Source organism: Caretta caretta, chromosome 1 (genome assembly GCF_965140235.1).
Source record: "Caretta caretta isolate rCarCar2 chromosome 1, rCarCar1.hap1, whole genome shotgun sequence".
In the NCBI taxonomy this organism is placed as follows: domain Eukaryota; kingdom Metazoa; phylum Chordata; order Testudines; family Cheloniidae; genus Caretta; species Caretta caretta.
The window spans coordinates 188,728,044-188,755,842 of record NC_134206.1 but is presented as its reverse complement, the minus strand read 5'-3'; the positions used below and the strand labels follow the sequence as shown (position 1 = coordinate 188,755,842).

Sequence of the window (27,799 nt, the reverse complement as noted above, 5' to 3'; positions counted from 1 at the left end):
CGTGGGTGAATACCCACTTCGTCATATGCAAGTGAGTATTCACCCACGAAAGCTTATGCTCCAATACGTCTGTTAGTCTATAAGGTGCCACAGGACTCTTTGCCACTTTTATATTAAAGAAACCAATCCCAAAATCATTTCAAGCTCTTTTCTCTACTACTTTTGCTGTGTCCCTAATTTGTGATTTACATCCCACATTTAGGCAATGTCAGGTTAGGCGCTATGTCTGTATCTCAGAAATAATATATGTACTATACTAAGTTGCTATACAAGGCCCCAAATCTGCAAACACTTAAGCACACATGACTTCAGTAGGACTACTCACATGAGTGAAGTTAAGCATAGATTTAAAGTGTTTGCAGGATTGAGGCTTTAATAAGTATGTATATAAAGCAACATTAGATAATGTTAATTTTATGTTTTTTCTTTCAACTTCAATACCATATTTTGTTTACTTGAGTAGAGGTCTAATCTATGTGGCATTTTTAGAAAATCTTCTGATTATATCTTTCTTTAATATGTTGGAAGATTTTGTTCAGTTCCTGACTGTCTTTATTTGGGGAATTCCATTTGTTTCTGTAAATATTCTCCTCTTAAATGCACAGCAGGAAGTTAGCTAATTCTCCACATTTACTAATAAAAAAATTAATGGGTATAACAAGACCTCTTCATTAGTGGTGATTTAGTGAGCCTAGTATATATGAAGTAGAGAGAAGATCAAACCAAAATCCTGGACTCAGACTCCTTTGGAGAAGTTCAGAACTTCATTTAAATGTAAACTGTATAGTGGCTGGGTCCTATATAGTATAATGAGCTATACCTGAACTTGGATCTGAACACCCTTAACGTTTGGGAAATTCCGAACTGGAATCTAAATTTTGAGATGATGGCTCATTTCTGGTTGTGAATTATGAAGACAGTGTGCTTCAAATCAGCCTAGGTGAAGTAATATTTTCACAATATTATCACACTAAGATGATTTGATGATCTAGTATGCTGGCTATTAAGAAAAAAAATCTATTTGCTGGTTCTCCAGAATCCAGCCTGTGACAATACTAGGCACTATCATTATAGCTTAGAATGTTCAATAAACAAGATTCTCTTTTGTGAATGTAATGTTATAATAATTGGGAATTCTAACTGTTCTGCACTTCTTATAACTACGTTTTGTAAGCAGCCCAAATAACAGTAAAGAGTATAGCTGACCAATTATGAGAGCCCTAAAAGCCCACATTTCAGTTCTCTCTAATTCAAATTGAGCTCTTGCTGGTTATGGTCAAAAGGTGAAAAAGAAAAAAAACATAAATTTTGTTAATATACTGGATGCTTTGTGCTATATAATTTATAATCACTTTACATGACTGGAAAAGTGATCAGCTGAAGCAGACAAACTGTAGTTATTGTTTTAAATTTGTACATTATTATTCATTAAGCACTAACTGCAGGTTCAGTGCTGTAAAACTCCTATACAGTTAAGGAGACATTTCCTGCCTTGTGAATCTTTTAGTCTACTTGATCTAGTGCATTTAAAACCCCGCTGGAAAGAATAATGTATTTTAATAGTAGAATCCTGTAATGAGAGTGATTACTGTTACTGATGTAAATAGTGTGATGATTTGAAGTTTATGGGACAGTGGGAAAATGTCAATAGGGTCCAATCTTGTTCCTGCTGAAGTTAATGGAAGTTTTGTCATTAACTTCAGTGACAGTAGAATGAGGCTCTAAGTAAATTATATATATAACGATCAGTCCAGACGGTATAAACGAGTATTTTCCCCATCTATTAGCACTGTTCAGTTGTTGCTAAAGGCCAAACTTGTATTAGTAACCATGCTCTCTTGTGATGTAAACGGGACTTGTTAATGATTCTTTATTGATACTTACAAGATATGAAACTCTGTCACTTAGGGCCTGCTCCAAAGCCATTTCAAAGAGTGAAAATATGTCAATTGATTGAAATGGGCTCTTAAACAGGCCTTTCCAGCTAGGGGATTGCTGTGGGAAAAGGAAGAAATACCCTACCTGAACGATGGTGGAGAGAGGACACTGAGCATAACCAGTTGTAGCTCAGGGAGTGATGGAAGCTACCTTATGGTTACTTTCTGCATGACAGAGCTGAGATCTGGTGAGGAGGAAATGCTCTCTATATTCTCTCCTCCCCATTAATGTACCTGAAGAGGGCTGCAATAATTTAGCCCACAATTAGTACTATTAAAGAAACCTTCAAATACTGTACTGCATATAGTAGTACATCTAGAAATTCTGTAACTATATCTCCTCAGAAATAATATCCACAAGTGAATTTATGCAATTTAGAAGAAAATCACCCCCAAATAAACAGAACCTACCAACCCAATGCAAATGTTTGTATAGTACTTCTTGTTTTATTATCTCCCTAAGGTGACACACACCATGATAAACTATGACTGACCCCTCTTAATATTATTCGTTACTGGTAATTTTCCTCTTTGTAGGAGTTTCCTCTATGTATCTTACAGATACGCCCAAAGATTCAGAAAAAACACCCTTAGTGCACGGTGCCCAAAGTAATGTGAGAGGTTTAAAATCATTTAGCATGATTTTAACGTCAGTTAATGAAGGGTACAGTTACAAATAATGTGAAAATAAAAATGTTTCTTCTAGGGGATCTCTTTATTGGACTCCTGATTCAAGTCCATATTTCATTGGGATCGCATGGTTTTGAAAACTCCTAAGACATACACCCGTCATCCATTTGTAGAACTTGTGACAGATACCTTTTCTACTCCCCGTCCCTCAGAAGGGTGAGTTAAGTTTGAACCAGAACCTTTTCAGTTAAAGCTACCAATTATTTTAGGGCTGTTTCTTCTTCCACCTTTTACAGCAATGCTTATTGTGGAAGCAAAAGACCACTCTGACTGTGGTGGCAACATTTATCCCTGGGATAACTCCAGTGAAGTTACTATACTACTGCAGGGATGAATGTGGTCCTGAGTTCTTAGCTAAGGCTTCATTCCTGCTCCTGTCGAAGTCAATGTCAAAACCCCAAACTACTTTAGTAGTACAGAATACATCATGGACATTACTACTGAGATTGAAAGCCTATTAAATTAGCAAAAATATGGCCTGATTCTGACAGGTGCTGTGCATCTTCAACTCCTATTGACTTCAATAGGACTGGCAGGCACTCTGCACCTCTGAAAATCATGTGTAGTTTGCGGAAGCACAAAACTACTTTGCAAATACTCCAGTGCAGCAAGGAAAAAAGGTCTTAAAAGGCTGGTTTTTTAAAAAAAAAAGTGATACTGAAAATCTGGATGTGAGACTACATTTACTAATTGGCAAAGGAGTATCGTCTAGTAAAGCAACTTTAATTTGGTCAAAGATGGCGAAAATTCTGCTTCATCTAATTTTGTCTTCAAGATTATTTTTAAAATATGCTATTTCCATTTAGAGAAAATATGCAGAAAACATAGTTGTTCCCCTCAAAAAGTTAGTTTTGATTTTGACATGGAAGGTAGCAGTCTTTCTAGTTGTGTTTGGTACATTTTCTCAGGCTAGTCTCTAATTCTGTGTATTAGGCTTTAAACATGTATGAATCCAAAGGGGTTTTTAATCTCGTCTTTGCTGTGAAATTAGGTTATACATGATTAAATATGACTGCTCATCATAGTTTGCTGTTCTAGCATAGCCATAAAATGTGTTGACGTATGTGTATATATATATATAAATATATATTTGATAACAGACACTTTAGGCAATATATAAACAGCCATGTCAAAACTTAAAAGATAGATGACATCTAAAGTTGCAGTATAATCAGACTTGAAAAATACTTTACAAGTACACAATGGCCTCTGCACAGATCTTTATCAATACTCTGAAAGCCACCTCTTTAGAAAGTTGCCAGCTAATACTTGTGTTTTGGCACTGCTTCCTTTCTCCTTAGAGATACATTTGACTATTGAGAACTACCTGTATCTAAATCACCTTTCTTCCCATATAAAAGTGGCCCTTGGGTGTTGTACCTTTAAGTTGTGCCATTCAGTGATTCTGAACATTGAAAAATGTGCGGGTGTAATACTGCAAACAGCAAGTGAGATCCAACATTTCTGAGAGACAGAACATTTCACAGCTGGCACAGTTATTTTCCTCTTGGGACTGCCTCACCATTTCAAATTACTTTTCTTCATGTAATATGCCTCGCACACATGTTCCAAATGTATTTTGGTTTCTCTCAAGTTATAGCAGTGTTGTGGAAATAACTGTGAAATAGAAAGTTTAAAATACTGAGCTTCAATCCCAAGAAGAACGTGGGAACCTACGTACTTTACATCAGAGGTGAAATAGTTCATATTTACTTGAAGGTGGTATTATTTTCCTTATTTTTAAATCTACTATTATGAAGATATGATGTTACATGTAAATTTTCATGTGCTGGCATGCCTACAAATTAATAGTGTAATAGACTGCTCAGCTCTCAAAACTAGGGCATTTTTAAGGTGAATTGCATTACATATGCCATCTATTTGAAGAACGAATATGGGGTTTGGCAAAGCTACCTGCTGAGCAACATAATAAGATTTTTGTACAAAGTACAAGTTACTGATTATTATTGTATTTTATTTTTCTATGATTTCCTAAGAGGCATTATCAGGTCTTACAGATGGGGTAAGCCTGTTTATTAAGATATTTATTAGCAAATAAAAGTTATAGTACTGGTGGTTATTTCTGAGTTCATGCTTTTTGTTTTACCTTAACTTACACATATGATACACAGTAAAACTTCTCATATGTGACGAGGCAAAAAAATCAATTGCTTATCACAGAGTGGTGTACCAATCAAAGTGGATCACACTGTATTCTAATTTTTGGGATGCTTTAGGTAGTCTTTTACAGCAGGAGGGTTCCTAATCAGTGTGGACTCTTATATACATGTCACTGTAGATTCCGTGCTCTGATAAATGTCTTCACAAAATGCACATGCAACTGATAATGTTGTTAAAGAACTATACATACTGTGATAATCCCCAAACTGCAGATCCCTGCAGTCACAAGAATCCGATCCCATATACATAATAACACTGTCTCCTTCAAAAGAAACACTGTTTATCTGAATCGGAACACGTTTTAAATTTGTTATTAAAGCTCTTTAGTTTTGTTCAATCCCCATAAACTGGGTCTCTGAGCATTGGTCTTCACTGAAAAATGCTACTGTACTTGCAACTCCTTCTCTGAAATGGCAGTAAAAACTTGACTTTTCAGTCGCACATGGCGGCAGATTTCTAACACACATTAGTTATTGTTGTTTTATTATTCACGTAATGTGAATTATACATTGTACTTTACAACAGGAAAAAATGCTAAACAAAATACTTAATCCCAGACCCAAAAAGTTTAAAAACTAAAAGTATAAGCAGGCTTTTTCTTCATAATGCCTTAACTGCAGTACAAAACTAAATAGAGAGATGTGGTTAATAGTAGTGGAATGCTGGATTTCTGGAGTTAAAACCTTCAGTCCTTACTTGGGAAAAACTCCCTCAGTAAGGACTGCAAGATTTGGCCTACAAGGCCTACAAGGCATAAAGTATAAAGTGAGTTTTGCATTTGGTTCTGACTGTAGTGAGACCTTTGGTCATTCATATCACTTGAGTGAGTTCAAGAATCTAGGTTCAGTTCTTGGTTACTGACTAACTTTAATCTGAAAAATAGGAAACAAAAAAATTTCTCTTACACTGAGACTTATTTCACATGCTGAGTAATTTCCATACTGTTGCCAACTCTTGCAGTTTTGTTACGAGATTCATAACAGTTGGTGTTTTTCTTAAAGCCTCAGCTTCTTGAGTCAAGTGATTTTGGGAGAATCTCAGCTTTCATAAAAAGAAAGAAATGTTTAGGCACCACTGAAATACATATACTAAATAATATCCTTCCATTGCTATGTCTAGCACAATCAATCTACGTCCTTCTAGAACTCTATTCACCATAGTAGATAGAGCTTAAATGGTTTAAGACTTCATCCACCATTATGTGCTACAGTTTGTCTTCTTAGGAACTTGGGTTCCCATCATCACATCCCCCAGTGCTCTGCTCTCTGTACTAGGCTCTCTACTGATGAAACAAAAAGAAAAGAAGTACTTGTGGTACCTTAGAGACTAACCAATTTATTTTAGCATTAGTCTCTAAGGTGCCACAAGTCCTCCTTTTCTTTTTGCGAATACAGACTAACACGGCTGTTACTCTGATACTGATGAAACAGTTCAACTAAAAGTTCTTCCTTTTACATCCAAAGCCCACTGCTTGGTCCTTCTCCAACCATAAGCTTCCATAACAGCTGTGTGTTCCACTGGAACCATGGAAATTTTGACTAGGGAAGTGAAAATGAGTGTGGGAAAGAACTTTTACAGGTGCCTCCTGTAGACTTTGGAATTCACTCACATCAGAGATTAAAAATGACCACAGCCCTTGCCAGGTTCAGAAATAAATGCACAACTTGTATCATTCATTTCCCTTTCCCTCAGTAATGGCTGAATACTCACACCAGATCCATTTTTCCTGCAGGCCAGGGAAGGGTAGACGGGGTACACCTGCCCTGTTTTTAAACATCTGAAACGTGCTGATATTACAGCTCTATCAGCTATCTGAGCAGCTAGAGTTTTTGCTTTGTTGATCCTCAGTTTAGCCTCTCTGTGTGATCTTGGGTAAATCACGTAATCTCTCTGTGCCTCAGTTTCCACAATAACGATAGCCTTAAAATGGCATATTTGGAGGCAGATTTTGAAACCCCTCCCAGTCAAGTATTGGTTCTGATCTGAGCTGTTGCAGGCTTTTTGGTGCGTGGAGGTGGGGAAGGGAAGGGCTGTCGCCAGCGGCACCATTTCTGAAAAAATCAGGCGATGGCGTGGGGGAAGTTGGCTTTCCCGATGCCCGTGTCCAGAGTCGGGCACGGTGTGGAAGACGTAATGGAGCACAGGGGGCAAACCAAGCTTTGGGAGGGGGGAGCCACTGCCCTCCTTTCCCCAGGCCTGTCTCTCCTGCTTAAGGCGGACGATGAACCTGACACCAGCAGCAGCCCAGGTAGCCCCCGGGCTGGGAGCTGCTGCGGCAGGGCCGGGGTCGCTGGGATGCATCTTGCGCGGCGCGGCTCGCGACCTACAGGCCCCCAGCGCCTCGCCGCACCGGCGGGGAGGGGGGGGGGGAATTGGCGGAGGGGGCGGAGCTAACGCCGGACGGGGCGGAGTTGCCGGATGGCGGATCGGAGAAGGGGGCGGAGCTTATGCCGGGCGAGCAGGAGGAGGGGGCGGGGCTACACGTGTGGGGATTGGAAGAGGGTGGAGTAAAGGGGCTTGTGGGAGGAAGGGCGGGGTCGCGTCAGGGTCGCGCGCGCTGGCGGCGTGGTCTCCTAGGCAACGGCGCAGGCGGCGGTTGCTGGTTGGGCGGGGCTCCGGTGGGCTCCAGCAGCGCCCCCCCCGCGAGCGGGTGGCGAGGCCTCGGTGCAGGGCGAGGCGCGGTAGGGGGCTCCCGGCCTAGGGGCGGGGCAGGGCAGGAGGCTGCTGGGCGCGGCCTGGGCGGGGGGTGGCCCCGTTCCTCCCCCCGGTCAGCCCTTTGCCCGCCCCGGCCGGAGCCGGGTCTGCGAGCCGCAGCCGGTCCCGCGCCGCTTGTTGCGGGGGCCGGTTTCTCCCCCCCCCGCCCCCCGCGCGGGCAAAGCGCGAACAGAGGGGTCCTGCCCTGGTGCGCTGAGCGGCGCTGGCCTCTGCCCCGGTCCCTGCGCAGGGTGCGGGGCGGGTGCGTTGCCCTCTCCGAGCGACTGCCAGTAAAATTCCTTGTTTTCACACGACTGTCTGAAAATTTTCCTGCTTAGTTTCTTCCTGAAGATTAAGTTAACTGCTGTCATTTCTCTTCCCTTTTTCTCTTTAGCTAAGGGGAGGGCAGGTCGGAGGGTGAAGGGCAGGTGTCTGGGAGCACATTTTTCTGTGTTGTATGTTCTTTGATAAAATTATAAAGTGTTATTTATGGAATGCTGCTAGAAAAAATGGCCTCGGTTTGAAACTGGGTGGGTATAAAGATCTCATTGAGGATTAAAAAGAAAAGGAGTACTTGTGGCACCTTAGAGACTAACCAATTTATTTGAGCATGAGCTTTCGTGAGCTACAGCTCACTGTAGCTCACGAAAGCTCATGCTCAAATAAATTGGTTAGTCTCTAAGGTGCCACAAGTCCTCCTTTTCTTTTTGCGAATACAGACTAACACGGCTGTTACTCTGAAACCTGTCATTGAGGATTGTGTACTTCATGTCCACTTGTTTGCTTTAGCGGGATAGCAAATAAAGTTTTAAGCAGTTCAGAGATTGCTTGAGAATATGCTCACCTGGCATCTAAGACTTTTGAGTCTTCTGAAGCCCCTCTCTCCTTTGTGTCATCACTCTGCATATTTCCTGCCTAGGTGGACCAGTGGGCTTAAGCAAGGATATGGGATCTGCTTCTAAGACATTGATAGTGTCTCTCTCCTTTGTGCCTGGGGCTGTCGCCTTTCACTGCCAGCACCATCAAGTTCCCCCAGCTATTGAGGTATACTGCTAGGACTGTTTCCATGAATTAGCCTGTAAGTGCTTTATTGAAACACACACACACACAACGCTGTCTTTCAAACAAACTGGCTTAATGTTTTGTCCGTATTATTTTTCCTCCCAAAAAATACTAGCTTCCTAGATTTTGGGCACTAACAGCATTTTTTCTGTGCCCTACATATCTTGCAATTGATTGACCTTCTTAAAACAGTAACGTTTTTTCTTTCTCCTTTTGTGAAATTAAAACCTTTGTTAACCCAGCCTTGCAGAAACCTGTCTGCTGCTGTAAAGGCTGGCACCCAGTCCCCACTGTTGGCATTTAAATAATCCTAATCTCATTTTAGAAGTTTATACCTAATATTAAGCAATAGCATGATTATTCTGTTAAACAATAATATTTATAATGAAATAGTTGTTGCCACAATAGAGCAGCCCAGATGAAATCACTAAAAAAAAAAGTGAAGGTCCCAACAGCAATGTTAATTCAGCAGCATTGCATATATGTAGTATATTCTGTACCTGTATTTTCTTGTTCAATATGTTCTTTGATTAATATTCATGTTTATATACTTTACCATTAAATATGCCTGATGTGTGTAATGAGGATGAGTTAATGTTGGTGTTGAAAATTTGATGTGTCACGCTCTTAAAAATACATAAACATACAGTATAACTTCTGTGTTACATTAAAGTCACTATTGTAGGTTTTAGTAAAGTTAAGTTTTCAGTTTTCTAGAACATCAGTGTGTACCTTTATAGTATTTGTGTTCTTTGCTCATTCTATCACCATCGGAGTGACTCTTTTTTTATCATCAAACTATCACAAGTGACCAAGTCAGCTTTGTCATTGTACTTTACTATAGAATTTTCAACAGAAAGTATCTTTCCTCTTTGGCTACTCTTTCAGAATACAGACAAATCTCTTGTGCAGACAACAAAATGGCACGTTTTGGAGAACATGATTCTGGTCAGGTTCATTTTGACAAAGTACAAGCTTTATGGTTGTATCCAGAAATGTAAAAAGCTTTTATTTTATCAAACAGAATCAAAAAGAGCTAGAAGAAAAATGAAAATTAAACAGTTATGGCAGTTCATTGACAAACTCCTATTTGTAAAAGAAATACTACCAATAGCAAATAAGTTAAACTACTTCAGTAGCAACTTAATTAAGGCACATGCTGTTGAACATATAGCTACACAATATATTAGTAGAATTCCCGAAGCAGAGTGTTTCAGACACAGTACATCATAGAAATTATAAATCTGTTCTAAGTAGACTTTCTACTACATCCACTTCTTGCCATGCGTACTTTAAGCTAATGTGGTGGGTAAAATAACTGTAATTTTCTTTTAAATGTGTTTAGAATAATTTAATATTTAAATATTCGATCTTGGTTTTCATATTGTAAGGTATTTTTGAGCTAATGGGACTGAATAGTCTATCAGCTTTCCTTTCCTCTTTCTCCCAGCCTCCAGAAAGTTTCTTGGTAATCTGCATTCACCGACAGTGTCTGGAACTGAGTTGTGTATAGTTCTGTTCTCTATACAAGGTGAAATTTTTTTTCCTCCTGAAAATTCTTTTGGCATTATGTATGTTTTATTAGAGTGCCACAGACATTCAGTGTCAATTATCACATGTTGAAATTATTCCCTGATGGTAGCTTTCAAGGACTGCCAGTTCTTAGTTTTCTATATACAGTATGTCCAAGCAGATGCTGTAAGAGAATTCACAACACAAGCGCCTTTTAGTCCCCCTACTGCTGAACAAAGACAGTTTCTGGGCCTAAGTAACAATTTGGCTTCCCTCTGACAAGTAGCAGTGTGTTTATATTGTCTGGCTACATCTCTGACTAATCCGTCATAATCAGTTTCTGTTTACAGTTAACTATTTCCTAATGTACAGTTCTTAATACCAACATTAATAACTCATTTCAGTTATGGTTTCAATTAATCATACTTTATTTACAGTTTTGGTTTCAATAACCTTACAGTAGGTGTGTGAAAAGGCAAATGTTGTTTTGCAAAATTACACCATGAAGATTTTATGATGTAAATTGTGATGACTGGCTGGACTTCTGATAGTTTAAAATATTATATAAATGTCATTGGTGAAGTTTAGTAAAAGATAATGAAGTGTTAGTCTTGTTGGCATTTGTATCACTAGAACACTTTGACTAATGATTCATTGGCTAGCAATACTGACAAGGACATTGGCTACTTATAACACTGTCTATATAAGCACAATCTACTTTTGTGTCAGGCTTCTTCCCAGTAATCAGCTTACACTCTGTTTACTTTCAGTATTAACCAAACCTGCCGTGACACTGCTTGTATAGGGTCTTATTCATATTGTCCTTTTAAAAGCCTGAGGACTTCTGACCCACATGCCTACCTACTGTGCTAGACCCCTGGTACCGTAACCATTTTAAATAGAGATTTCCTTTTCCTTTCTTCTGAATCACAGGTGGTCTCTGTGCATTGAATCAGAATCATGGGATTGTTTGATAAGCTAGCAGGATGGCTTGGTCTGAAGAAGAAGGAGGTTCATGTTTTGTGCCTTGGGTTGGACAATAGTGGCAAAACAACTATCATTAATAAACTTAAACCTTCAAATGTAAGTAACCTTAGTTCACTGCTAACTCTTTATTACCAAATGTTACTGCAAAGTTGATATAGAGGAAAAAAAGTGGAGGTCTGTTTATAAGCTTAGAAAATATAATGTATAAAAATGCCCCTTTCCCCCTTCCCCCCCCCGAAATAAAGCTTCAGTCCGTTTGCAAACCTCGCTTTATGTATATGTGTATATACATATTTTTTTAAAATAGTGGTTAAAAAACAACCCCCACTACCTACTAATATGCCTACTGTCTTCTCAGATCACAGGATAAAGAAGGGTTTATGATGGACGAGATTAAAAGTGGGCTGTGGAAACTGTTTTTATTTTGAAGAAATAAATATTATCGTTTGAAACTTTAATGGTTTGGGACAAGTACAGTTTTACTGCAACTAGCACTTGTCTGTAAACATCATTATCTTTGTCTTAGACTATTATTGATTAAAGATGGTGCTGCATAACTAGGAAATTAAGAATGAGAATGCAAAACTTTTTTATGGTGAATTCATCATTGGTACTTTCTAAATTAATGGACTGTGACCATCAGATGTACTAATCCATTGATAAAAAGAGAGTATGAGTTCACCATCAATGTCTTGTGTAACTGATTGTGATGAAGGGTACATACTGCTCTTTGATATGGTTTGGTGATGAACTGAATGACTTATGGAGTGACTGTACCATTGAAAACTGGAAACTCTTCCCTACCTTTTTATTTCCATGCATTCAAGGATTCCGATGGGTTAAGTGTAGCCTGATGTAACCTTAACTGTCACAAAACATAATTGTTTATTTGTTAACATCCTATTATGTATTTAAATGAAGACTGATATCTTAAAGGAGGAGACTTTTTAGCAAAAACATGTCATATCAAGTTGCAATTTATAAAGGTACTGAGAGTCTAATGTTTCTTGCTCCAGTAATTTTGCTTCTGATAAAATGTAATTGGATCTATAAATGTAAACTAGATATCTATAAAATTACTTTTTAGCCGTGTGTAGATGCAAGCTGCCACAACCAGCACATTATTATTTTTCTGGCTTTGTTCTCAAAAGTGATGACCTTGGGATTGTATTATAACATTTGTTTTTATAATATGCCTCAAAACAGTGCAGTATCCAGAGGATGGGTCAAGTCTTGAAGTTAGTGCTAAGATATGGCAATGATGGGCACAATAGAAAACCCTAAAATAGATAAGCTAATTATATAAGCAAAGCAAGTAGAAACTGTCTCCTCCTGTTTACTTCATTAGTCATATTATGGTCGTTATTTGTGAATGTATTGTAAAGTGAAAATATGCGATAACACTATTTTATTAATTTGTTAAAATGTAACAAACTTAATTAGATCAGTGTCCCTGAAAACTACTAATTCTGATAAATGAATTCGTTCACCTGACAAATTGCTCTGAACTGTCAGCTAATCATCAGAGTACAAAGCCAATGAATATATTTCAGGCTGAGCAGTCACCTTGCTGAGAGAGCTTGAGAGAGGCATTTAAAAGACCTCCCTTTTTTACCTGCCAGCTACAATTTTGTTCTCCACTGTTTAGTTATGAAATTCAAATAAGTCATCTGTAATTTCTAGTGTAAGATACCCTTGAAGGAAAGTTGTACCTTCTATGTTCAGTGCATAGTTGTGACCTCTTGATGGAAACTGTTGGCCAAACTACTTCTTGTGGTGGTGAAAATAACTTTTTTTTATTTTTTATATATATATATATATATATATATATATATATATATAAAATAGTTTTAAAGATCAATAAACTAAGCCAGTTTTAGTGTGTATGTGGGGGAAAGCCAGTTGCTTGTAAACATCTTTTATAAATAAAGTTTTAGAGCCTCTTATTGTCTCAAATAGCTGGACTCTTTGCAACCCTTATTTTTTCTGAAAGATTCTGTCATATTGCACCAACTTTCCAGAAAAGTTGCACTGGTAACCAGGCTTTTTGTTGAGCCGTGGTGCTCTATTTTGTCCCAACCTTCCCTTCTTTGGTAAATGTGGTAATTTCTTTGAAGTGCTCTGGTAGTTGACTAAGAACTAGTGCAACATAAGAACCTAAAATTTCAAGCTACTGCTTCCCAACGTAAATAGCTTGCGATAAAGAATATTGGGGCAATATGTTCTCTCTTTCTATTTAAAGGTGAGGTATAATATACTTCTCTTTGGGTTGAAATTATGACCTCCAGAGGGTAGAAATACTTGGATTCTTTGTACTCTGACCTCATTGGTAACTCTTCAACCCAGAAAGCTATCACTTTCTGTGATAGTATGTTACTTAGCTCTGGTCAGTACATAATCTGTACATAAACTATAACTTAGTTTGTTGCAAAAGCAAAGGAATTCAGTATTAAGGCTGAAACGTCCTCACTCCTGAGCCTTGGTCATAAGTAATACAAGGTCTCAATTTTTTTGCTAGAAAATCCAAAACTTGGATCTTGAGATGGAGGAAATCCTGGGAAAGTATGTTAAATACCTGCCATGTCCATCCATTCTGTGTTACTCAAATGTTTCCTGAATATTATATATTGCACCAAAATTTTGGGAAATATAAGTAATTTAGAAATGAAGTTACATTTCAATTGCTGTATCTAACTTAACATGAGTTTGTTGTAAAACATGAATTTTCTCTCTTTAAGGCTCAAACTCAAGACATAGTTCCAACAATAGGATTCAGTATAGAAAAATTCAAGACATCCAGGTAACACCACTTTTGTGTACACATAGAATCATAGAATATCAGAGTTGGAAGGGACCTCAGGAGGTCATCTAATCCAACCCCCTGCTCAAAGCAGGACCAATCCCCAATTTTTCCCCCAGATCCCTAAATGGCCCCCTCAAGGATTGAACTCACAACCCTGGGTTTAGCAGGCCAATGCTCAAACCACTGAGCTGTCCCTTTCCCCCTCCCCAAATTAGTCTCTCTCTCTTTCAGCGTGATGTAATCAAATGTGATGATGTGTGGTGATGTAATGAAGTGTCATTTGAGTCACTCATGTTGCTGTATCACAATATGTTGTATGTTCTGGTGCAGTTCTCTAATGTGTGAAGAGGCCAATAATGTTTTGCGGTATCACATGAGAGATTTGGCTTTGATTTCTGGCCTCACTTATAGAATCAGTAGGGCTGGCACTCTACCAATTCAGTGTGTGTAGTCTTTAGGCATGTCTCAAATCACTGAATATTAGTCTGTACTAGGTTAAGAAGTATCACTGAGATACTTTGAATGGATTTCAGTCTTCTTTCATTAACTGAAAAATGGTGGCTGTAGCCTTGAAAATATGAAAGTTGCATTGTTTAAAGTCAGGAAAAGAGGGGGGACATCATCAGTTTCAAGAAGGATGGTAGACAGGCAATTGCCTCAACACACCCCACTTGTGTGTCTAAAAAAAATAGAAAAAATATGGGAGAATAATGAAAAACCCCTAAATATAACTTGACAGTATTTTGAAAAAGGTGTGCAGGCAGTCTTGAAAGTAATGTGGCCTATTGGTTGGGAGACCTGCAAGAAATTCATGCGTTTCTTGCTTGAACTTGGATGACTGGGATTGATGGGAGTAATATTTTTAATTGCTTTGGGTCACCTTATATCACCTACAAATCACAGCATCACAGTGCTTTGACCACTGCTAGGAGAGGACAGTATATATCCCTCTGTATTGCTGTCCTTTATCTGCTTTTTGAGTTGGTTAGCAGGGGAGGCAGAGTGGCAATCACATTTTCATACACAACAAGAATGTTTAAAATGCTTTCTTCAGCTCATGAAAGATTTATCTGAGGTTACTGTCAGAGCCATTTTCCAGTATGCAAAGGGTTTGTCTACACAGGGACATTATTTTTAAATAAGGTAAGGTGTGGAATTTAAAGCACAATAGCTACTCCAGAATTGCTCCCTGTGTGGCGACTGGTATTCTGGAATAAGAGTGCTTTTTTATTTTTTTTTCCAGTTTAGCCTAATCCAATTCCAAAGTGGATTAATCCAAATCAGAAAAAAGCACCCTTATTTTGGAATAAGTCTCCATATAGGGAGATATTCTTGAGTAGATATTACAGAATAGTTTATTCTGTTTTATACTAGTGAGCAACTTGCAGCTTTGCCACTCGAGTTTCATGGTTTTATGCTAAATATGAGAATATGTGTATTGTGCTGGAACAGTTATGTGGATTTGTGCAGGTAGCGAATAAGGAGTGTGTGTTGCGGGGGAGGGAATGTGTATTTGAGGTTATTGTGTATGCTGATCGTGTTTTTGTGTCTGGGAGTTGTGCTGGGAGATGTCTTGGTTTGTATAGGTGATAGTTGGGTGCATGGTTGTGGCATTTGGACCATCACTGCAGGCTCCCTCATACAACAAATGAAATTGTTGCATGCAAATTTAGCTGTAAAGAGTGGTGATTGGTTGAGTTAATTCTATCACAGTGGTCTAGAACACTTGGTATAACATAGATTACTTCTGGGAAAATTTTGCGCATCTGCTGATGTGCAAAATTCATGTGTCCCACATACATTTTATTTTTTCCTGCAGAAAATACATTTCTGCCCAAGAAGTACTGCAGTTCCACCTTTTGCCCACAAGAGGCCACTGTGGTGCCAGAACAACCAGCCACATGAATGCAGCTGGCTGTTCTGGCACCATAGCTGCCTCTGGTGGGAACAAGGTGGAACTGCAGCACTTCTTGGGCAGAATATATTTTCCGGGGGGGGAGGGAGTTTTGTATTAATATGCCTAGTAAGGAATCTGTCCCAAAAAAAAAATAAAAAAAAAAATCTTTGGTCTGTATTGTTACCTACTTGGTGACAGAAATAAATTACCAAAATAAATGAAATTGGCATGGTTTATTTGTCAAAACAACACAATATAAATATACAGAATTTTAAAATATTGTGCACGTAATTATTTGGTGCAGAATTTCCCCAGGAGTAATATATGCATGCCTTACTGTAGCTAGACACTCCGTATATGTAAAAGTCAAAATGACTGAGAAATTAAATACTGAACTGTAACAGACTGAGATCCAGTGATGATTCAGCCTCATGATATAATGAACAAAAAAAGCTCTCAACCATGCTTGTAGCTGTTTCCGTCACTTTACACTGATTCAACAGACCTGTTAGGCTTCAGAATGAAAAACACTGACAATTCCTGGAATCTTATTATATAGATTGGTGATGAGCACGGTTTAAGAACCTTAGTACCTGAGTTCCTTCCAGCAGTGCATTAAGCAATGTGACCGCACATCAGTCACGTAGTGTTTGTTCTCTCATCCTCTCCCAGGTGGAGAAGCGTGTGCAGCGGAGTGTCTTGTTTTGGTAGGGCTTTAGGGTTATTGTTTTGTTTTGGGTTTTTTGCTTGAATATATGTGGTGGTGGTGGTGGTGTTTGTTGTTATGTATAAACACAAAGAAATGCACTTAGTACTTAGAGTGAAAGGTGCTGAGGTTTGTGATGGTCCTTAGTTTATGAAGGATTTCATTCCAGTTTCAGACTGGCCCCTGAGAAAGTTGTCTGCCACACAGACAAGCTTTATTTACTCTTATTGTAGAAAGTTCCCTTGTGCCAGAGGAGCTTAGTTGTTGACCACAGTCAAGTGTAGAGAGCAGAGGACAGCTTTTATGTATTCATGGAGATCTGTGTTGCTGAGAAATGCACTTACTAATCAAAGTTTCCTAAGTGCTGAAGGCTTCATGCCCTAATGTATCACTATCACATTGTTGTAGTATGGCTGAGAAGTGATGAAGGCATGAATAACAGAGGCCAAGTAATCATTCACCAGGATACGCTGAAGTCTCCTAATCAACTGAAGTTGATAGAAAACATTCATCACAAATGCTGTTATGTGAGAGCTTAGCATCAGCAAGGAATCCAAGAGTTCTTCCAAACCACAGACCAAATTAATGAATTCTCCATAAGCACCTTCAAGCAAAGAAGACTGCATTGTGGCTGCAAATTCCTCAAAATGTTTTCTTCTGCCTACCAGCATCACTTCTGTTTTTCTCAGGTTTATTAAGCTTGAGCCAACTGTTCATCCATTAGCTGTCCAATCACTGGGCTATCTTGGTGACAGTGGTGTGTGTGATGCTCTATGATTGAAATGTCACCATTAATATTGCCACTGTTAGACAATTGCAACAAATTTTGTACAAAGCATATCATGCAAGATGTCAATGAAAAAGTTATGATTTGCTGATTGTTTATATTCATGTATCATTTTTGTATCTGAATTTATAAATATTGACTATATACTGGCATCTTACATATGGGCTGTATTCCTGGGCACCACCTACCAGATAAGATTTACATCTAGTACTCCTGGGGGGGATTCTGTGTGCCTGCAGAAATTGCGCCCCCCCCCCCGCAGAATTCCTGTGCTTCCCTGCAGAAAATGGCCAGGAAGCAAAGGGAAGCTGCGGGGGGGTGGGGATGGGGAGAGTGGATGGAGTGCTGCTGTCCTTTAGCAGGCCTTAGAATTTATTGGAGTATGAGAGTCTTTGGTCAAATCAGGACTACTGGTCTATCATGTTGCCTGCGAGCTGGAAGGTCCGTGACCACTGCTTTAAAGAGGCCATGGCCCGTCCAGTACAGTGGCTGGGTTGTGATGACTTCCGTCTTGACATACAGGCCCCAGCTCAGGTCCAGAGTAAACCAGCTGCTTGGATTAGACCTGAGATGACCTATGAAACTCCTAGGAAGGCAAATGAGGTGATGAGTTTTGGGGCTTCTGCCTTGTAACCTTGTTGATTTTGTTGATGTCAAATGATGAGTAGTCTGGGGGTGTTTCAACAAGGTATCTGAGCTCCTTGATGAATCCTTGAATCTGTAGTGGCCTGTAAACTAGCATAAAATCTGTTAGTTTTGGCTCTGGTTTCTAGCATCACGTCTCTGAATTTGAATAAAGTTGTCTTTCTTTTGAGGGACCTCTGCATTTGAGGTTTGCAGAGAAGATTAATACAGTGCTGCCTGCCTTCTTGTCTTGTTCTGTGACATACTGATTATCCTGGAGGAATGGGGTGGACGAGCACAGGGCTCCTGGTGTCATCCAGATAGGTCTCAGTGATGCAGCTTTTTTCAGGTGCTTCATCGCTGACATGGTCACGTGTTTTGGGTTGGTTTGTTTGTTTGTTCTTTGCTATGGCAGATCTTGCAATAATCGGCATCACAGAATCATAGAATGTCAGGGTTGGAAGGGACCTCACGAGGTCATCTAGTCCAACCCTGTGCTCAAAGCAGGACCAATCCCCAACTAAATCATCCCAGCCAGGGCTTTGTCAAGCGTGACCTTAAAAACTTCTAAGGAAGGAGATTCCACCACCTCCCTAGGTAACGCATTCCAGTGTTTTACCACCCTCCTAGTGAAAAAGTTTTTCCTAATATCCAACCTAAACCTCCCCCACTGCAACTTGAGACCATTACTCCTCATTCTGTCATCAGCTACCACTGAGAACAGTCTAGATCCATCCTCTTTGGAACCCCCTTTCAGGTAGTTGAAAGCAGCTATCAAATCCCCCCCCCATTCTTCTCTTCTGCAGACTAAACAATCCCACTTCCCTCAGCCTCTCCTCATAACTCATGTGTTCCAGTCCCCTAATCATTTTTGTTGCCCTCCGCTGGACGTTTTCCAATTTTTCCACATCCTTCATGTAGTGTGGAGCCCAAAACTGGACACAATACTCCAGATGAGGCCTCACCAATGTCAAATGGAGGGGAACGATCACGTCCCTCGATCTGCTGGCAGTGCCCCTACTTATACATCCCAAAATGCCATTGGCCTTCTTGGCAACAACGGCACACTGACTCATATCCAGCTTCTCGTCCACTGTAATCCCTAGGTCCTTTTCTGCAGAACTGCTGCCAGCCATTCGGTCCCTAGTCTGTAGTGGTGCATGGGATTCTTCTGTCTTATGTGCAGGACTCTGCACTTGTCCTTGTTGAACCTCATCAGATTTCTTTTGGCCCAATCCTCTATTTGTCTAGGGCCCTCTATATCCTATCCCTACTCTCCAGCATATCTACCTCTCGTCCCAGTTTAGTGTTGTCTGCAAACTTGCTGAGGGTGGAATCCACACCATCCTCCAGATCATTAATGAACATATTGAACAAAACTGGCCCGAGGACCGACCCTTGGGGCACTCCACTTGATACCAGCTGCCAACTAGACATAGAGCCATTGATCACTACCCGTTGAGCCCGACAATCTAGCCAGCTTTCTATTCACCTTATAGTCCATTCATCCAGCCCATACTTCTTTAACTTGCTGGCAAGAATACTGTGCGAGACCGTGTCAAAAGCTTTGCTAAAGTCAAGGAACAACACGTCTACTGCTTTCCCCTCATCCACAGAGCCAGTTATCTTGTCATAGAAGGCAATTAGATTAGTCAGCATGACTTGCCCTTGGTGAATCCATGCTAATTGTTCCTGATCACTTTCCTCTCCTCTAAGCGCTTCAGAATTGATTCCTTGAGGACCTGCTCCATGATTTTTCCAGGGACTGAGATCAGTTTTAGTTTGTGTGGCTTGTGCTGTTTGCTTTTGACCTGTTCCTAGATAATGATCCTGTGCAGCGTATGGGTGATAGTTGTCTGGAATCTAGCTTCTTATGTCTGCTCTTCTGTTTTCCTGGGCTGTTCCTCCAAATTTGAACAGTGACAAGTGAAGTGGATTATGTCATGGGATGGTCCAAGTTAAGGAACAGTTGTCTTGTTTGCTAGATGCTAGAGGAAAGGCAGATCTGTTGTATATCTTTTTGGTGCAGCAACCTGCTTGAGTCCTTGGAATGGGTGGAGCTGGAGCAATGTGTTCCTGGAGTAGTGGTGGGTGTGCTGGAAATGTGGTGGCATAACAACAATGCAAATATTATTGCCACTGTCATTACTAGGTAGGCTTGAGCCCCACAAGAGAAAACGTCAATGTGATCAGATATCCATTTTCTCGAAATACATTGTCAGTGTTGTGACACCCCCTGTTGCTTTTACTTGCTTTGGGAGGGAGATGGTACTTCCCATTTAATCATACAGTATCATGTCTGAGTAAGTTATATAGTGGCCTTCTGACCAGCAGGTAGTGGTGAAGGTGAAGAAGCAGGGCTGGGGCTCAGGGATCCTTCTTTGTAAGAGGAGAGCCTTGTTCATGGGGGTGGTTCCTGTGCTGAGGGGCTGGGAGAGCATTCAGAGCTGCACTTTCCCCTTTTAGAAAACCTTCATTTCTATTTCCAAATTTTCAAGAAGTAAAAAGTGACCAGAGGTCCCTCTCCTGCTGCTTTCTGTGGTGCTGGCCATGTGTGGGGCCTGCTGGAGCTGGTCCCTGCTGCTGCTACTGTGTCCTGCTGCAGAGTGGGAGGAAAGAGGGGTCAGAGAAGTTAGAGACCTGGCTCCTTCCAGGGCTCTAAGGAACCTGGTCAGTTTCCCTCTGTAGACAATTCCTAATACTGAACTTAATACAAATACAAATAATGTCAGTAGGCCAGCTTTGCCCACATTGTACTTAGTTTCATTTATATGGATGATACTTATTTGATTCCAGAAGTTGATCAAAATGTTGTTTTGTAACTCTTTCATAAGTGGACTTACGATTGTGCTTAGTGTTTGGGTTAAATGTTGAAGCTACAGTAGATCACTTAACTGCTTGGGGAAACCCAATAGTACTCAAGTTTTGAGCAAATTGAAATATTACCTTGTAAGAATTCTGTCTTGAAGGATAGTTCTTCCCACTGAAGCCAATGAAAGCCATCTGTGCATATTAAAGGCATGCCATGAAATTTAAAAATCACATTTCCATCTGAATTTTATTTACCTACTATTATACCATTGCTGTAATTGATTGATATACAGAAAACACACTTCGCTCCCCATTTTTTCAGGTTGTTTACTTTTTGAATTTGACATTACTGTGTGTAGTCAGTTTCCCTGTTTTTGGGGGGGGGGGTCTTTCACACAGCAGAAGGGGGAAGAGAAAACCTTTTCTTAATGGGAAATTGATTGTATAACCACAAAAACTGGCAGGAAGGCTTTGGGGTTTGGTGTCATATCAGAAGTTTTTATTTTAATTTTTTTTTTAATTTACTATGTTTTAAGTTGATTGTCCATTTAAAAGTGTTAAAATGAGGAAAATATATTTTTTTTGTTCTATGGGATCTGTACCTCACTCTTTCTTCCTTTTCAGTTTGTCTTTCACAGTGTTTGACATGTCCGGTCAAGGCAGATACAGAAACCTGTGGGAACATTACTACAAGTGAGTAATTTTTTTTTATTTTAAAACATTGCTGTTAATAGTAGCTAAATAGATTTTTTAAAATCTAGACAGATATAACATGTTAAAGAGCTGGGAGTTGATGATGATAGACAAATCTGGACTGGGAATAAGATGCACATTTTTAAGTGAGGGTATTTAACCATTGGCACAACAATCGTTGTGGTGGATTCTACATAACCAGAAAAATTTAAATCAAGATTTGATATTTCTCTAGAAGGTATGCTCTAGTTCAAACAGGAATTAATTCACGGAAGGCCTATAGCCTTTGTTTTACAGGAGGTTGAACTAGATGATCACAATAGTCCCATATGGTTTTATAATATACGAAAATTAGAAAGTGTGGTTTTACCAGCCTCTTTGATTATTATTAGTCCTAAAATCTATAATGATGGCTTTATAAGCAGCTTAGATGAGTCATGAAAGAGTGTGGTTCTTATGCTACTACTGTTACTAAGAATATTGTTCTTAAACAAAGGTTTAAGCAACATCCCACTTCTAAACTAATTGGCTTGGAGTTATCCAGTGCTTTATAATGGTTATGGTAGTCTCATTAAGTATTCTTGTACTGAGACATCAACTTTGTGTTAGGTCTAGCTGTGTGTTTCTGGTTAAACCATTATACTTCCTGCTGGTTTACACTGAATTGTTAGTATAAATTAATTCAAAACACATCTCACTTAGAACAATAAAACATGGGATGGGGAGCATGTGGAGATAGAAAATAAGGAGATGTATGAACAGTTGGTAACAAGCATATGTATGGGGATTGGTTGTTAGTTCACTGAGGGCAGTGTAGAAAAGGAGAGATTTGAACACTTTATATAAAAAAAAAAAGAAAAAGTTGGGGAATCAGAGGTTAGAGGTTGGATATCTTATCGTTTTCCTGACATTCATATCCACTTTATGGGGCATGGATGAACATAAAAGATGCTGATTTACTGCTGTTTTTATAGACAATCATAATGCAAAGTTTCAAAGAACGAGGCATCTGTGTAATTATCAGGGTACTAACAAATGTTATGCCTTTTATCCTATATGTTGTGGCAAAAATCAAATAAATGTGCTTAATAAAATTGTGCTGTTGTTTTGGCATATGCCCTATTCTTTAGATTGTTCCATTTTATTTCTTGCTGATACTAAAATTTAAAACTCTCTTTTAGTGATTTCTATCTTCTAAACTAGTCTCAGTTGTTATCATCATTCATGTGAATATGAAGGCCAGTAGTGAGCAGGACAAAAGTAACCTGAATTCTCCATTTTGAATGCTTGAATTTTGATGTGTTTATTATGTGATAAACTTTGCTGTAATATTCTTTATTTTTCCTCTTCCTCCTTTTTTTTAAAATTGGAGATTAACATAGAGGGCTTTTCCTACAAAAATTAATTGGCAGTTTGAGAAATTGTCAGGTAGATAGGTATTTTGTAAATTTGCATTAGGGCTGGGGTTTTCAAAGCAGCCTAAGGGTGTTAGGTGCAGGATTTGGATGGAATTTGGATGCCAAATTCCCAGAAGCTGCTTTGAAAATTCCAGTCAAAGTGTGTGATAGGACATCACTGTATTAAAAACTGGCATTGAGGTGATCCTCCTATGTGGCAGAAAATCAGTGTGCGCACAACTGGTTAGTTTTCATTTGTATCATGTCCACAGTTTGAGTATAGTTTCTTAGCAGTAACACTGACACTACAGTGCCCCCTAATATCAGTATCCTCCCTATCCACTGCAGTTTTTATCTATATGGGATTTAATTCCAGTTAAAAGTAGCATACAGAAAAGCAATATAATAAACTAATAAAGATAAGCAAGACTGCAAGTACAGAAAAATGGCTAAATTAATCTATAGGTCTGATCTAGAACCTGTGCACATAAGTAGGTACTTCCAAGTACTTGACACTTGCACTTTTTTCATATCTGGCTCACACCTCTCTCTTCAAGGGTACATTAACAACTCGAAATCTGATTTAATGATGCATGTGGTATCTTGACTCTTGAGTATTGTCCCTGTTACTGGTTGGTTTGGTTTTTTTGTATGTGTCTGTGAGACCTAGGAGAATCTTGTTTCTTTGTAAGTAAATATATGCTATAATTGTAACTTCACTATAGTACTGTTGTACAAACCTGCTGTTAACACTTTATTTGAGTAGTTTTAGATATGCTGGAACATTCACAACAAATATTAAGCATTTGCTTACAGTTTATTTAGATTTTTATGCAATACACACCAATAAATGTGGGCCTAGTCATGCAATCTTAACTTGGCCAAATTTCCCACTCTCTTTGATTGCCGTGGTAGGCGATCAAGAATTGCAGGATTGGGTTGTATTGTGGAGATGAGAGGGAAAAACATACTGGTAGCTGACCTTCAAGGAAGACTAGGATGCAGAGAAAAAGATTACAAAAATTTAAATAAAATGCAAAATTATGTATGGGGTTTCTTGTATACAGTTCAGAAAATCCATTGATATACTCTTATAAACATTTTCAGTTTTCCCTTTGTTAGAAAGCAAAAATAACTCTCAATATTAAGTCTACAAAGTCACTAGTTGAATTGGCTATGCAAACTGAAAGTGTTTCTGCATTCTTCAAGATACTAGTGGTTTAGACCAGAGGTTCTCAAACTGTGGTCCGTGGACCACCAATGGTCCACAAGCTCCGTTCAGGTGGTCCCCCGGTAGTTCCCTCTAAGGTGAGCGCCTGGGCAGCCACACACAAGAGAATGAAGGGCCATCCACCTAATTAGTGGAGGTGCGCAGGCGTGGCTCCACTAATTAAGTGCCTAGACCCTGGAGAAGATGCACGTGTGAGGTGGTGGCCTGGGGGGGGGTATGTGGAGGGGGCAGTGGGGTGAGAAGAGGGGGTGGGGGGAATTTGGGATGTGCAGGGCTGTGGCGGCCAGAGAGGCGACTTTCCCAGCTCCAGGGTTGCGGCTGCCAGTAAGAGACCCCCCCCTCCTTCCCAGCCTCAGGTCTGTGGCAGCTGTGGCAGGGGAGAGACCCCCCCTTCTCCCCAGCCCCAGCTCGATGGCTGCTACGGCGGGGGGGGGGGGGGGGAGAGGGCATGTCCATCGAATTAGAAAGGTAAAACTACTGATACTAAAATGAGTTGTGTGCTTTTATTTGTAAAACAAAAAAAGTTTATTAAGTTTTTTTTTTTTATATATAGAGCTTTTATCCAAAGAGCATTACAATAGTTAGCTAACGGTACAAACAACATCTGGAAAGATCAAGTGATCTGTTGAGACCCTCAGCAATTTTCAAGTGGTCTGCAGGAAGAAAAGGTTGAGAACTACTGGTTTAGACGTTGGTATCTCTTCCATACTGATTCATCTGTGTAGACCTTTGACACAGCTTAACGACTCTGCATGTACACAGTTGTTAAACTGGTTGTAGATGAGCCAACCACTTGTCTGAGTGGACTCTTAACAAGGTTCTTTAGACAAGAAACTAAAAAACTATGACTTGAATGTAATTTTTCAAAACAGTTTTGACAAGGTTTAGCCCTTTTCACTCTGGCTTGCTGGCCCCAGCTGTGTCAGCATCCAGTATTGCTACGTTGGGTGTTCATGTTTTTCAGCAGAGGAATTGAGCTTTCCTGAAAGATCTGTGTACAACAAACCTTATGGGCTGTGAAATTGATAATTTTTATAGCAGAAAAGTTACATTGTTAACCAAAAGGCCAGATTTCAGAAACTGGCCTCGACTCAAAGGTTTCTAGCAAAAATCTTCCCTGAGATTGTAGAAATAGCTAGACAGCTCTGCATGGGAGAGGAGTAAAGAAAATATTTTTGAAAGGTTTTTGTTGGTCAAAGTTTCTGAGCGAGCTTACAATTTGCCTCTTTACTTTTCTATATTATGCAGAGAAGGCCAGGCCATTATTTTTGTCATTGATAGCAGTGATAAATTAAGAATGGTTGTGGCCAAAGAAGAACTTGACACCCTCCTGACTCATCCAGGTGAGAAGACTGTATTTTCCTACCATCTCCATATTATGTTGTATTGTTTCAAACATAGAAACTCTTGTTATTATAGACATTCTGCATTTTAAGTAAATTTCCCTCCATTTTAGCCATTGATAGGAGCTAGAATAAAAGTAAAATGGAATTTGTATAATAAGCCAATATTTACTTCTGTTGAGGTGAATACCAAAACTTAGGACCTGATAAGATTCCTACTGACCTCAGTAGGAGCCGGATTGGGCCTTTTTTGATCAAGGTGGAACAGAAGTTAATAGTTGCTTTGAGGGACTGTAAATCATGGCATTTAAAAGCTTGGAGTTCATAGACAACATGTTTGTTTTCATATGCAATGTCTGAAAAAATTTCCATTTAAGACCATGAATTACTTCAATGTAACTTTTTGCTGTTTGGTTAATGCTGTATCAGACCTCAGTATTGGCCTCTGAAGAGGTAAAAACACTAGAAACTTCTTTTATGACTTTGCAGCCAGGAGTAGTAATAGCTAATGATGCCACAATTTCAACTGTCTAAATGGGGAGGGAGATTCATGATTATTTCTAAGGTTACATTTTGAAATAGGTTTTGTGGGGGTTTCCATGTGTTCCCAGGGGTATTGGAATTAAACCAATTTACTCATGTAATGCGGATGTTCTGACTAATCAAGAGAACAAACCCTATGCAGGAAATTCAAAGTAAAACCACTATATAGCCTAATTTTAGTTCCCAGTCTGGCATATTCTAGCAGTTCAGTGGGGTGTTGATTGCTGGATCTATTACACTGAAAAGTTGTAGGGTAGGATTCTGACAACAGAAGGAAAAGTTGTTTACACAGTACCTCTTGGTCTGAAACCAAGTTATTGTGGAAGCTAATGAAGATAAGAATGATTCTGGGGGCTGGTGTAAAAACAAAATATGTACAGCTTGGTCAACAAGATTAATGAGTTGATTAGCATCAAAATTGTAGTTGGATCTGTGAGAGCTGATTGGTGAAGAGAAAAGGACCCAAGGACAGACTCTGTTACAAAAAGGAGACACAGAAAGAACAGTTAGAGGGAGTAGTTGGAGGACAGTACCACAACAGCCAAGAGAGAAGAATGTCAAGGAGAAGAGTGTGACCCATAATAGTGAAGACTGCAGAAAGAGCAAGTTCACTGTACAAATGAATGTAACCTTGTTTCCAGGGATCAAGCTCGTGACCTTCTCCAGGGCACCATTTTCTCATTGGCCCAGGAAAGGGATATCTTGAATTTCTGTCTCATAGCATCATAAAACAAATGTAATAGAAATTGTTTTTTTGCTGTTGTGAATATTCATGGGACTACTGAATTGGTTGATAATGCAAAGGTGTATGCAAGAGTAGCAGCAATCATTCTAGCAGTAATTATAGAAATCACAGAAATGTAGGGCTGGAAAGGAGCTCAAGAGGTTATCTAATCCATTTTCCCCATGCTGTGGCTGAATTAAGTATACCTAGACCATCCTTAACAGTAGTGTTTCTCTAATATGTTGTTGAAAACCTCTGAGTATGGGGATTCTACAAACTTCCTAGGAAATCTGTCCCAGTGCTTAACTAATCTCGTAGTTAGAAAGTTTTTACTAATATCTAACTTAAAACTCTCTTGCTGTAAACTAAGTGATTACTTCTTGCTGTACCCTCCGTGGATATGGAAAACAATTGATCACCAGCCTCTTTATAACAAGCTTTTGCATATTTGGAGACTGTTATCATGTTCCCCCTCAACCTTCTCTTCTCTAGACTAAACATGACCAGTTCTTTCAACTTTTCCTCATAGGTCATGTTTTCTAAATCTCTTACTATTTCTGTAGCTCTCCTCTGGAGTCTGTCCAGTGTGTTTACATCTTTCTTAAAGTGTGGTGCCCAAAACTGGACACTGTACTCCAGCTGAGGCCTCAAAATAGCATTTGCTTTTTTCACAACAGCATTGCACTAACTCATATTCAACTTCAGACCCACTATAATCCACAATGTTTTCTGCAGTACTGCTGCCTTGCTCAAATACAAAATAGGGAATAACTGGCATTTGATTTTTCTTTCCTAAGTGAAGTACTTTGCACTTTATTGAATTTAATCTTGTTGATTTTTAGACCAATTTTCCAATTTATTAAGATCATTTAATTTTTATCCTGTCCTCCTGACTCCTTGCAACCCCTCCCAGTTTGCTGTCTATAGATTTTAAGTGTATTCTCCATTCCGTCCTCCAAATAGTTAATGAAAATACTGAATAGGTCCAGACCCAAGACAGATCCTTGTGGAATCCCATTTGATGTGTCCTTTCAATTTGCCAGGAAACTGTTTATACTACCGAGTATGCTCTTTCAACCAATTGTGCATCCACGTTATAATAACTTCATCTAGTTTGTTTATGAGACTGTCCTGTGGCACTGTGTCAAAAGCTTTATTGGGGTCCAGATATATACTG

General features: G+C 39.4%; 1 protein-coding gene across 3 annotated transcripts in view; it reads left to right on the top strand.

Moving 5' to 3' along the window:
- Positions 1–7,349: 7,349 nt before the first annotated feature.
- The window catches only part of ARL6 (ARF like GTPase 6), a 37,020-nt gene continuing 16,570 nt past the window's right edge, over positions 7,350–27,799 (top strand). The window contains exons 1-7 of one of the 3 annotated variants that reach the window (XM_048869950.2): positions 7,350–7,489; positions 8,422–8,546; positions 10,015–10,095; positions 11,010–11,159; positions 13,802–13,863; positions 21,316–21,384; positions 25,261–25,355. In XM_048869950.2, the coding sequence (XP_048725907.1) occupies positions 11,037–11,159; positions 13,802–13,863; positions 21,316–21,384; positions 25,261–25,355 (349 nt within the window). In that variant the 5' untranslated portion in view covers positions 7,350–7,489; positions 8,422–8,546; positions 10,015–10,095; positions 11,010–11,036. Of the gene's footprint in view, positions 7,490–7,773; positions 7,793–8,421; positions 8,581–10,014; positions 10,096–11,009; positions 11,160–13,801; positions 13,864–21,315; positions 21,385–25,260; positions 25,356–27,799 lie in introns of those variants that run through there. The other 2 variants (XM_048869962.2, XM_048869955.2) reach the window with 2 other exon arrangements.